The 13,435-nt window shown below is 34.6% G+C and overlaps 1 protein-coding gene across 1 annotated transcript in view; it reads left to right on the forward strand.

Annotated features, from left to right (window-relative positions):
• NMBR (neuromedin B receptor) overlaps positions 1 to 8,325 on the forward strand; it is a 24,583-nt gene extending 16,258 nt beyond the window's left edge. The window contains exons 2-3 of the mRNA XM_004368869.2: positions 4,747 to 5,095; positions 7,760 to 8,325. Coding sequence (XP_004368926.1) covers positions 4,747 to 5,095; positions 7,760 to 8,161 — 751 coding nt within the window. The 3' untranslated portion in view covers positions 8,162 to 8,325. The remainder of the gene's footprint in view (positions 1 to 4,746; positions 5,096 to 7,759) is intronic.
• Positions 8,326 to 13,435: the final 5,110 nt, after the last annotated feature.

Genomic DNA, 13,435 nt, shown 5'->3' on the forward strand with positions numbered 1-13,435 from the left:
CCAGTGGAGTATCTTAGATGGCCGCTCACAGGCTTTTAAGACCCCAGACACTACTCACCAAGGTAGAATGTAGAGCATTATCTTTATAAGTAGTGCCATGCCAATTGAGCTGGATGCTCTGGGGGAATATTTTTAAAATCAACATTTTAATGGTTGTGGTTTAATTCAAATTAATTTTTGAAAAGAACTACATTTTTAGAGAGATCCAAACATTAAAAAAATCTCATTAGGACCCAATGTTAGATGATATGAAATTGCAGTTTTTAGAGATGACTTAAAAGAATATGAAAGTTACTTGCTAGCACTGCTGAGGATTAGTTTCTCCCCTATAAGAAGGTAATTAAATTGAGAAAACATAATTACAGATATAACTTAATTCTTTCAAGTTGAAAATAGCATTGGCTTTAAAAGCATAAGGAAATTAAATGTTTAAAAACAAACTAGATAAACCATTTAAATCTTTAGTTCCATTCTCTGCAAAGCATTATAGTTGAAAAATACAGAATTTGAAGTCACAAGAGCTGAACTGAGTCATCTGCTTACTGGCTCTGTGATCATTTGGACATCATTTAATACCTTAGTCTTTATTAGCTTTTCTGTGAAATGGGAACACTAATCATTTTTATTGCACAGGATTATTGTATCAAATGAAATAATTAAAATAATTAATGTGAGAGCAGTTTTGAACTGCAGATTGCTGTGCAACTCTTTCTGCTACATTGCCTATGTGTCAGGATGGCAAATGACTCATGAATTCAAATCAATATTTATTCATATGTGCAGTTAGTTATCAGAAATCAGGCATTTAAGTGGTGAGCAAAATAAGCCTATTACGAAATTAATGAAGATGATCTCTTCACCCTCTATAACCTTTCCAAAATTTCCTTAGCCACAGACTGGCTAGTTCCAGCTGCTTCCTCCATCAACATGACTTGTCATTGTCATTCTCTTCCTCATGAAACTTACCTATCATTAAAGTTATACACTTTATTGGGTTAAGAGCAATGGATTTTTCCAGATAGAGAAAAAATAGAGTTGCTAACACCTCTGTAATCGAATCCATTAGTTCTCATCCTTTCCAAAGTCACAATTCACTAAATAAGGAGACCTAGTGGCACACTGGTTAAGCCCTTGGCTGCTAACCAAAAAGTCAGCAGTTCAAACCTACCAACAGCTCTGCAAGAGAAAAGACCTGGCGATCTCTTCCAATAAAGATTACAGCCTAGGAAACCCTATGGGGCAGTTCTACTCCATCCTATAGGGTCAGTGTGAGTTGAAATCAACTCAACAGAACACAACAACAACAACAGTTCTCATTCTTTCCAAAGTCACAATTCACTAAACACATTTTTTAAAAAAAATCATTTATACTTTTAGACATTCTGTTATACTATTGAACAATATCATTAATATCACAAAATTTTGCTAAAGATAATTTAAAAATGACTCCAGCCATACAGTGACAGGGAATTGCCAGAAGTTCAAGTTGGATTCAGAAGAGGATGTGGAATGAGAGATATCATCCCTGATATCAGATGAATATTGGCTGAAAGCAGAGAATACCAGAAAGATGCTTACCTGTGTTTTATTGAGTACACAAAGGCACTAGACTCCGTGGAGCATAACAAATTATAGATAACATTGCAAAGAATGGGAATTCCAGAATGCTTAATTGTGCTCACATGGAACCTGTCCATGGATCAAGAGGCAGTCTTTCAAATAGAACAAGGGGATACTGCATGTTTCAAAATTGGAAAAGGCGTGTGACAGGGTTGTATCCTTTTATCTTACTTATTTTATCTGTATGCAAAACAAACAATCCAAGAAACTGGACTATATGAAGAACTCAGGATCAGGAGGAAGACTCATTAACAATCTGTGATATGCAAATGGCACAACCTTGCTTGCCAAAAGTGAAGAGGACTTGAAACACTTATTGATGAAGGTCGAAGATTAGAGCCTTCAGAATACATTACACCTAAATGTGAAGAAATGAAAATCCTCACAACTGGACTAATAAACAACATCACGATAAATGAGGAAGAAATTAAAGTTGCCAATGATTTCACTCTACTTGGATCAACAATCAGCAGCCATGGAAGCAGCAGTCAAGAAATTGAACTACGCATTGCATTGGGCAAATCTGCTGCAAAAGACCTCTTTAAAAATCTAAAAACCAAAGATGCCACTTTGATGACTAAGACGTGCATGACCCAAGCCATGATCTTTTTAATTGCCTCATATGCACAATAATAATAAGTGAATAATAAGATAATGAATAAGGAAGACAGACAAAGAATTGATACATTTGAACTGTGATGTTGGCAAAGCATATTGAATATACTGTGGACTGCCAGAAGAATAAACAAATCCGTCTTGGAAGAAATCCAAGCAGAATGCTCCTTGGAAGTGTGGAAGGTGAGACTTTGGCTCGCTTACTTTAGATATGTCACCAGGAAAGACCAACCTCTAGAAAATGACATCATGTTTGGTAAGGTAGATGGTCAGTGAAAACAAGGGAAACCTTCAATTAGATGGATTGACACAATAGCAGCAAGAATGCACTAAAACATACTGACGGTCGTGAAGATGGTACAGGACTGGGCAACGGTTTTGTTTTGTTATACGTAAGGCCTTCATGAGTTGGAGCCGATTCAACAGCAACAACAACAACTGTTACATGATAACACATCGATATTTTAAAAATTACAAATTTAGCAACTTTGTTCAGAATAAGTTTCACTGCTATAACAATACTTTAAAATATCATGTGACATATCAGAAAGAGCAAGCATCTCATTCTGAAGCACTAAACTTCTGCTGAATTCCAGTACTGTCCACGCTGGTAAATGATTGCCCATTGCGCTAGAAACCCTTGCAGAAAAACTGTAGAAAGATGCTCATTTTCATAATCTTCTTGAAAGGTAGTTTCTGAACTTAGCTTATACTCAGAATCACCTGAAAATCTTATTAAATTGCAGAATCCCAAGTTTCACAACCTAAAGACTCTGCTTCTGTAGGTCTGGAGAGAAACCTAACATGCTTTGTTTTTATTCAGTTTTCTAGGTGATTCTGAACATTGAGCCAGCCTGGGTATCACTAGACTAGATTCTGTCTTCTTCCCTCACCTCCATTCCCACCTCAACGTAACATGAAAACACCACCACCCCAATCTACCAAAACTTCTTTTAGTAAGCTTTCTCCTTGTGGTCAGAATGCACTTTCCTTACTAGTTAAGCAAATATTTATTGAACACTTATTATGTTCCAGGCATTGTTTTATGTACTGTAGATACAACAGTGAACAAGACACAGACTCTAGTTTCAAAGAGCTTTTTTCTTCTTTAGTTTTAAGGTGAAAGCATTTGATGGAAGTATAGAATTAAATGAAGTTGAACTATAAAGAGAGAATATTGTTCTATTGTCAGTCCTTATAATTGAATTATGGAGAAAATTCCAGTCTGGATTAGATTTAATGTCTTAGAAAACAAAGTGGGAATTCTGAGGCTCAGAATCGATAGAGGAGTGTCTAGGTAGAGTTCAATAGTATTATTTTCTTGGAAATTTTATATTTTATGGTTATTGTCTGTTTAGCAATTACAGTAGTGATAATTAAAAAAATAAAAATATTTAAGTAAAAATATTCAGTGAATGATGATACATGTGATATGTGTAGATTTGGAAAAACTCTTAAAAGAAGTAAGCAAATTCTACCATTTGAGAAATGCCAAAATAAAACATGTTCCTCTCTCTTCCTGTCTACTGTGTTCGTAGGTATAATGAATAGACAGAGAGGAACAAGAGAGCTTAGGTCTCCCATTTGTACAAAACAGCCAGAGGATAATGGAGCATTTGCAAAGGTTAACACACTCAAGTGCTAACCACCAAAAGGTTGGTGGTTTGAGTCCACCCAGAGGTGTCTGGGAAGAAACGTCTGGCGATCTACTTCCAAAAAATCAGCCATTGAAAACCCTGTGGAGCACAGTTCTACTCTGACACACATGAGGTCACCATGAATCAGAGTCAGCTCCATGGTAACTGGTTGTTTGTTGGTTGGAACCTCTCTTTTAGCAAGCGTTTTAGATTGAATTGTGTCCACCAAAAATGTGTGTTGTAAATCCCACTATGTTGTTGTTTTTGTTAGGTGCCATGGAGTCAGTTACGACTCATAGCAACCCTATGTACAACAGAATGAAACATTGCCCAGTTCTGTGCCATCCTCACAATCATTGCTATGTTTGAGCCCATTGTTGCAGCCACTGTGTCAATCCATCTTCTCGAGGGTCTTCATCTTTTTCCATGACCTTCCTCTAGCTTAGGAAGCATGATGTCTTCCTCCAGGGACTTAATTCCATTTGGAAATAGGATTTACTTTGTTATGTTAATGAGGTGGTATTTTAAGCCTCTCTCTTTTGAGCCATAGAAGAGCAAATTAAGCAAGCAGCAATAAAGCAAGGATGGGGGAAGATAGAGGTCATACCACAGAAGAGCACCATGATCGCCAAGGAATAGAAGCTAGAGACAAGGACCTTCCCCCAGAATCTACAGAGACAGAAATCCTTCCCCTAGAGCCAGCACCCTAGATTCAGACTTCTAGCCTCCTAGACTCTGAGAAAATAAATTTCTGTTTGTTAAAGTTACCCACTTGTGATATTTCTGTTATAGCAGCACTAGGTAAGTAGGATGGTGAATAAGACTTTTTTTTTTTTTTTTTAAGAGAGTAATCTGAAACTTACTGTGTTTCCAGGTACAGAGCCATTGTAAACCCCATGGACATCCAGACCTCGGGGGAGGTGATGTGGACCTGTGTGAAAGCTGTGGCTATCTGGGTAGTCTCCTTGCTGTTGGCAGTTCCCGAAGCAGTGTTTTCTGAAGTGACGCGCATTGGCAACCTGGAAAATGGCAGCTTCACGGCGTGCATACCCTACCCTCAGACAGACGAGTTACACCCTAAAATTCATTCAGTGCTCATTTTCTTGGTCTATTTTCTTATACCACTTGTTATTATTAGTGTTTATTGTTATCATATTGCAAAGACCTTAATTAAAAGTGTACATAATCTTCCTGGAGAATACAATGAACATACAAAAAAACAGGTAAGCTTGGTAGGTGTGTGTGTGGAGTATGTTGGTTGGGTCCAGCCATTGCTATTTTTTGTTCTATTTCATGGACTCTGAATACAATGGAGGATTAGAACAGAGTCAGAGGTTTCCCTGGGGCATGCACTGGCCTTAACTAGAAGGGATGTTTGGGGAATCTCTAGTGTGTGGTAGCGTCATAGCTCTATAAAAGCCCACTTAGGTCAGCCTATTTCTTGTCTGAGACTGTAAAGAGGCCTGAATTTCCACCATTAGAAATTAATGTCTTTGAACGTTTTTCTTTAAGTGCAAATATGTGTACAAAGAACAACAGAGTAAACAAGAATTTTTCACATGTTAAGTATAAATTTAATTACTAGCTCTTCTCCCATTAGCCTACTAAAGATGATAAGGAGTCTGGAAGAAGTCTGCAGCAGGAGAGAATTCTAGGACACTGCATGGGAGCTGGGAATGGGGTGTGGGTGGGATGCCAGAGTGGGAGACTCTGAGAACAGAGGACAGCAGATAGGAAGGGAGTATGGTCAAAAGGTGAGCTGGTGCTGAAGAAGTACTTACTTGGTCTAACTGCACTTTATAGCTTTATAAAGATTATGTATACACTAATTTAAGAATAACATAACGTCCTTTATTCACCCTTTCTTTATCAAAGAATATACAGTACCAATTTTAGATAAAACCAATGGTGTTAATTCATAAATAGACTGAAATACTGTTCCTCTACGACAGAGTTTCAAATTGTTTATTTTGTGCACTCTAGGAGAGGAACTGCTTTTAAAGATTTCTGTAGGTGAAGGAAAGTTATGTATGCCTGTTCCTCAATTTAAAGGCAAAAAATCGAATCTAAGATCATGAAAATTTGCTGGATGTATGTGGAGTCACCGGCTGGGCTTCGGGCATTTTAGCAACAGCAGAACCAGATGAAGGTTTCTTGTGTTGGGTGGTAGCCTCCCCTGACGGAAGTCCATCTACATCAGCAATCCACATTTGCTTTCAAGGCTTAAAAAAACACAACCAATCTTTAAAGTAACTATTAGATAAATTAGTAGATTTATTATCCAAATATATGACATCACTGGAGCTGAATGTTCAGGTCATATACTCATAAAAAAACAAACAAACCAAAAAAAACCTGTTGCACCTGAGTCGATTCTAATTCACGGCAACCCCGTGTGTCACCACAGTGCTTTATAATCTACACTCAGTTCTTGTATTCAGAGCCCTGTGATCCAATGTGTATCCCAATTTGGGTGTTTGAGGTTTTTGTTAGGTTTTTAACTTGGGTTTCTCCCTGCTTTAAGTCACTTCTCCCACAGTGTCAACAGTCTGCCTGTCCATTTAGATCTCCAAGTACAGATTGCAATAAAATTCTTGCGTCTAGGCTCCGTCTGCCAGAGAGGACACTGCTTAGGAAGAGACATTTCGTGTGTGATCTCCTTAAGATTTTGTTTTTCTAGCATGCCACAGGGATACATTTGGAGTCCCACGTTCTGCTTGTTGAACTAAGCCCTCTTCACTTGCACCTTGGTTTAGTTCCCCCAGCCCCCACTCACTACTGCTCCTCAACCTCAAATCTGTTCCAATCCTAACCCTTTCCAGTCTTCCTGGCATATTTGAGTTGACTACAGGTAGTTTTAGCTCAGAAGATATTGTGTTGCCTACTATCAATATCTTTTGACAAACTATGTTTTTACGTTTATGTTGCCTATCTAAGTATTTAAACAAATTAGACAAATATGAATTGAATCTTGGATTCTAGATGTTAGTAAACGATTTTTAGATTAAAAAAAGATTAATGTCCAATTTTTGAACTGCTCACGTATCACGTTCCTGAAGACCTTTTTATAAAGCATGTGTTTTTATTTTTAAAGTCACCTGACAGTAATGTTTACAGGATTGACAATTACAGCAGATCCTTTTGATCTATATGAGTCAGGAGTTTAAATCTTAAGAGTTTTTTTTTTTTGGGGGAGTAAGTGTTAAAAAAAGTTATGCCCTATTTTAATAGATTTATTTTTCTTATTTAAAACATTCCATTTTTTTAAAAAAATACCTAAGCTTGAATATATACTGTGGCTCATTAAGTCACTGGATTTAATAAAAATAGAAATTATTTGAATTCATAATAAACACAGAAAGACTTTAAAAAAAGGAAAATAGTTAAAAATAAGACAAATTTTTTAAGATCATGGCTCTAACCTGTGGAACTATAGCCATTTATTAATAATATAAGGTCCCTAGGTGGCAGAAATGATTTGTTGACTATTCAAAGCCATCCAGTGGCAATACAGAAGAAAGACCTGATTATCAGCTTCCATAAAGATTACAATCATGAAAACTCTACGGACCAGTTCTACTAGGTCACACATGGGGTTGCCATAATTCAGAATTGGCTAGATAGCAACAGGTTTGGTTTTTCTTTTTTTTTAATTAATAATTTATCATTTAAGCTTGTATAAGCTGTCAAGTATTTTTAAATGGAAATATTGCAATGACCAAAATAAGCTTTATTGAACTGTTAAAATCATCACTTTGATGAGGAAAATACATAGTTTACGTAATTTTGGATGCATTTTCATGCTATGGTAAGTGTTATTCCTTTCATAAGTGTCAGATGTGAATGTCTCCATTTCATTTTATGCCAATGTTTCCTTATTTCTTCAGATGGAGACACGGAAACGCCTGGCTAAAATTGTGCTGGTCTTTGTGGGCTGCTTTGTCTTCTGTTGGTTTCCAAATCACATCCTCTACATGTACCGGTCTTTCAACTATAAAGAGATTGACCCTTCTCTAGGCCACATGATTATCACCTTGGTTGCTCGGGTTCTGAGCTTTTGCAATTCTTGTGTCAATCCATTTGCTCTTTATCTACTCAGTGAAAGTTTCAGGAGGCATTTCAACAGCCAGCTCTGCTGTGGGAGGAAGTTCTATCGAGAGAGATCAACCAGCTACCTACTCAGTTCGTCAGCAGTGCGGATGACGTCTTTGAAAAGCAATGCTAAGAACATGGTGACCAATTCTGTTGTACTAAATGGGCCCAGTATGAAGCAGGAAATAGCACTGTGATTTTAGTCATTCAACTCACTACCTAGAAACAACTTACTAACTTTTCTATCCCTACTGAGCAGAGCAGAGCTAAACAATTTTCCCATTCTTACTGTTGCTTAGCCACTTCATTAGATGATTTCATAACCAACTCTAAGTAAGACTTTAAATTTTGGTATTGCTCACATTAAAAGTGATTCAAAAATGCAGTCTAAAATACGTATAAATCAATATTACTTCATGCTTTAGGCTACTGCTAGAGCCAATTCCAATATATATTTATCTTAAATTTGTTTTATCTTGAAGCATGAAATAAATTCCAGTATCAACTCAACTATTCAATGAGGGTAGTTCAAACTCTCATTATTTGAAATACAAATCATATTTTCCTGATGAATTTTATTCATAACTAGTTCATATGTATATCTCTTTCATTTGAATAAAATAATAGAAAATTCAAAACATAGACCATAATCAAAAGTTAATATATACTGTGATACTTTGTGTGATTAATCATAATTAATAAAAATAGTTTGTATCTGTAACTTTTAAGTATGTGATGAAAAGATTTGATGGTATTTGTACTGTGAATAGTTAAAAAGAAGATTATATGAGTGCAAAATAGATATCATGTGTCTCTAACAGAAAAACTATGACACAGAAATCAACATGGCTATCTTTGCATGCATCACTAAGTGTCTGACTATTTGGGTGATTTCTGCATGAATTAGATGAGATTTATGTAATTCTGATGAGTTCAACCATCTACTCATTCTCTCTTGCAATAGCTACCTGACAAGCATTTAGTATATCACTTAGGAAATTTTACTCTGCATGAAGTAACAGTTTTCTCTGAATCAGAGTCTTGGAGTTCTTCACCAAACTGCAAACATAGTTTTGACTAAATTCTAAAAGCTACCCTGCTATGGCATGTATTAATAAGTTTAATATTTGTATCAATGTATTTTATACTTTCTTTTCAAAGTTGCTGAGTAAAAGTGAATTGAAAACTTGATTAGTGAGCTATACTAAGCTCTTTCTTAAACACACCTAAACCATGCTATTTAAGATATAAAATATTCATTCATATATAGCAGAGGAAGAAATAAACACAATCAAATTGCCTATGATAAAAAACAAAACAAAATAAACAAACTCCTTGCTGTTGAGTCGATTCCAACTCATAGCAAGCCTATAGGACAGAGTAGAACTGTCTCATAGGGTTTCCAAGGAGCAGCTGGTGGATTTGAACTGCTGACTTTTTGGTTAACAGCTGAGCTCTTCACCACTACACCACCAAGGCTCCATGCCTGTGATAGTTGATAATAATAATAATGAACATTAATATAGCATTTTACATGTTCTAGCCATAGTCATAAATCTTTGTGTGTATTATCTCATTTAATACTCAACATAACCCTTGAGGTGAACAAGAGAAGACTCCAGTTTGGGTACAATATCAAGTCCCCCACAATTTGGGGGACTTTTTTTAAAAAAAAGAGTACACAGTTTTGCAAATTTTAAAAATACACCTGATCACGTGCACATATTGCCCTAATCTAGGATTTACTGACTTCATGGTAAATCCACCTCTGAAACTGGCCTTGTTATTATATTTATTTTACAGTTTAGGAAATTGGCGCTGAGAGATATCAAGTAACTTAAAAAGAATTACACAGCCACGTGGAAGAGGTAAGATTTTAAAGAAGATACCATATCATAGTGTGGCCTCTCCACCACCTCATCGCTGCTCAATAGTGGCTTTTTTCTACCTTAAATAGTTGTTCTTAAACTTTGGGAAAGCTGTCAATCCACTCATCAGAAAAGTGCACAAACAAATAATACATACAGATTTTATGCTGATTTTGAGTATTTTACAAACTTTTTAAGGCCCATCCATAGAATCCTAAAGAACCATGAGTCACAGGGTAAGACTCAAGAATCCTTGGTCAAGAAAAGTCTTTCTCCTTGATGGTATTAAGATTAGTGTAGAAATATATATATGAAAAATTACAGAATTAATGCATACATATGCATCTTAAGTATAAATTCTTGCTAATTTAAAGTTTAAGAAAATAACATTGTTAAATAATCTGATAACTGATTTGTTTTTTAAGAATGAAAACATTTATTTATTAAATATATTAGAAAATTTTCACTTACACATACTTTGGTAAAAATGTTTTATGGCATGAAACTAACTGAGTAATAATGGTGCCAGAAATTGCAGGTTTATTTTTAAAAAATAATTTTAGCAATAGCTACATACCTGAATATTAGTAAGACTGACCGTTAGAATGTTCCTTCTGGCTGTATTATTTTTATTTTCTTTCTGGATACTATTTATGGTAATACTGCAAATCAGAATTTCTCTTAATGTTGAGATGTGGATTTTGAAGACTCCATTAATACTTATAGCTCCACTCACAAGTTTGTGCAAGTTATTTACTGAATCTGGCTGTTGTACTCTACTCCTGGGTAATAATCTTAATTCTCTTACCCCACCAGTTCTGAGGTTTTGTACCATCTTTTCAAATAATCCTTTTGTTTTGAATAGATATCTGAGAGTTACTATATTAGTATATATACTATGATCATACTATATATAATATGATGAAAGAAAGTGTTCCATATTTGCTTTTATCATACACTTTCCAAGTCAAACAAGTCTTCATGTCTTACACATACTCACACACACATAAGACTGGGTTCATGTCACACTAAAATTAGAGCTTAAGATTTGATATTTATTGGATTTTTTATATGTTTAGTTTATATATACTTGGTTTACGTATTTATTTTTAGAAATATTTGTATTAATTTCTGGGCATTTGAAAATTCTAATTGTTCTTACTATCAAAGAACAAAGTTAAAAGAAATAAACCCAGACCTACCTGTGAAATCACACTACAGAAGCAAATCAAACCAATGATGCATATTAGCCAGAAATAGAACAAAACTCCTAACCACAAATTCTGTGAAAATAAAAATATATAGAGTCAAATAGACCCCAAAGATAATTAATTTCCTGATTTACATAATTCTATCTATAGCTTCTTAATTCAAGGAAACGTTTCAGGAAAACACTATGTCTAATGTGGTAATATCTGCCATAGTGAAGAGAAATTTTTATCAAATTATTAACATTTTTAATGTACATATAAAATATGTCTTCTTATGTGAAACATCTCTTTAAAATGGGGATAGTTTAAAAGAAATACAAAAAGATAGGATCCTTGGAATGCTTGAGACCAGAGAATGTTCCCTGTCAGTGGTCTCATCTGTAAAACGGGTTAACAACATTGTGAGGGTTAAATTAGGTAATGCAAGTAAAGTACTCAAACAATGTTCAGTATAGTAAGTGTTCAACAAAGGTAGCTTTTATAATCATGTTTTAAGGTAATTTTCTCATGTAGTAAAATAATAATAAAATTTATCCAGTACTATATTCTTTACAGAAGTGTATCATAACAGTTTATAAGGCAGGCATTATTCTGATTTCCATTTTATGGTTGAGGAAACTAGAGATTAATAAGCAGTTACGATAATGATGGAACAGCTTGTTGTTGAACTCTTATCTATCTCACTTTAAACTTATATATTTAGTCTCTAGTCAATACTGCCAGGAGTGTGGAATTCAGATAATTCACTGAAAGGTGGAAATAAGCGTGTCAAGATTTTCCTCCCTGGAATGTAGAAATTACTTGAGGATGGAGGGGAAAAAAAAGAATCGTTCTCTAAGTTAATCATTATCATTCCTAAGATACAGATAACAGCTTAAAATCTGAGCTACCCATATGAATACTTTTATGAAAATAAATTTCATATATAAAAAAGTAGGATGATTATTTCTGCCCCCAAGTTTCTCTTTCTATTTTGTGCATGCTAGTAAAAAAGTGGAAGAGAAATAAAAATTAACAGAACATTTTTTGATATGAAAATATTTGTTTTATTTGACCATTTGCTTGTTAGAACAAGTATTAAACGTTTATATGATCCTATAGAATCATAGGAGCCCTGGTGGCTTAGAGTCATAAAATATTTAATGGATTTTGAGCAAGTATAATTTTTCCATTTACTAATATTTTACTGCTGACTTCATTACTCACTCAGGAAATGTTTCCATCAAGTTTTGAAGAAATGAAATGTTTCAACCATCAGGCTTTCCCTTAAAATAGAATAAGCACGTGCATTTCAACTTCAAATAAATTGACATTTATGCATGTTTTCCCTAGACTTTTACAAAAAAAGGGCAAATTGTCAGTAAATATAGTCAGCTATGGTACAGAAAAGCATGTTTTGGAAATATATAAAATAATTTAAAAAAAAGAGTGCTAAAGGAAATCTGGTTATAACCGCATCTTTAATGATTATTGGAGGAAACATTCCTTACATATTGTGGTTAAAGCATTCTACAATATTTCCTTTTCTAAATTATTTTGAGAAGTTATTACAAGTGCTCTATTTTTTCCATACGTTGTGTTTCACTAAAATTTCAAGCAGGGCATTTTCTTATATCCAGAGACAAGCTGTAAGCTGTTGTGGGTAATTTGTGTCTGAAGTGGTGTACAGCAAAAATTAACTAATACTTCATTTCTGAGAATGAACTCTCCTCTTGGGCAATAAACAGATAATTATTACCCATTATTCCTCATAGTAGAAGAATAAAATAAATTATAAGCCCATTTAGGACCTAAAAAAGTATTTTATAAAATATTTAATGGTACTTAACAGAACTATTAGAGTGGAAAACCTGTAATCATTTGTGGTATTTTGGCATTGTAGATAACCAAATCTGACAATCAAGCACTAGAATGTTTAAATTGTTGCTTTCATATATTAGAAAAATTTAATTGGAAACATAGATCTACACTTAAGACTTCTACTACCGGCTGAATATTAACAATATTAGCAATCTATTTGTTGTATTCTTCAAGTCCAAAAGTGTAAATCCTCAGCACTATGACCCATTTTTTTTTTTTTTTACAATTTTAGACATGTTTGTTTATATTTATGTATATAAAGACGTGGAGTCCCTGTATGGTGCAATTGGTTAATACGCTCGGCTGCTAACCCAAAAGGTTGTAGGTTCGAGTTCACTGAGGCACCTCAGAAGAAAGACCTGAAGATCTACTTCCAAAAAACCAGCCATTGAAAACCCTACAGAGCACAGTACTACTCTGACACACATGCGGTCTCCCTGAATTGAAATCAACTCAATGGCAACTATTTTACATATGTATATAATATATTATATATATTATAAATATTATATTATTTACATATTATAATATA

The sequence above is a fragment of the Trichechus manatus genome, unplaced genomic scaffold (assembly GCF_000243295.1).
Source record: "Trichechus manatus latirostris isolate Lorelei unplaced genomic scaffold, TriManLat1.0 scaffold00002, whole genome shotgun sequence".
Lineage (NCBI taxonomy): Eukaryota > Metazoa > Chordata > Mammalia > Sirenia > Trichechidae > Trichechus > Trichechus manatus.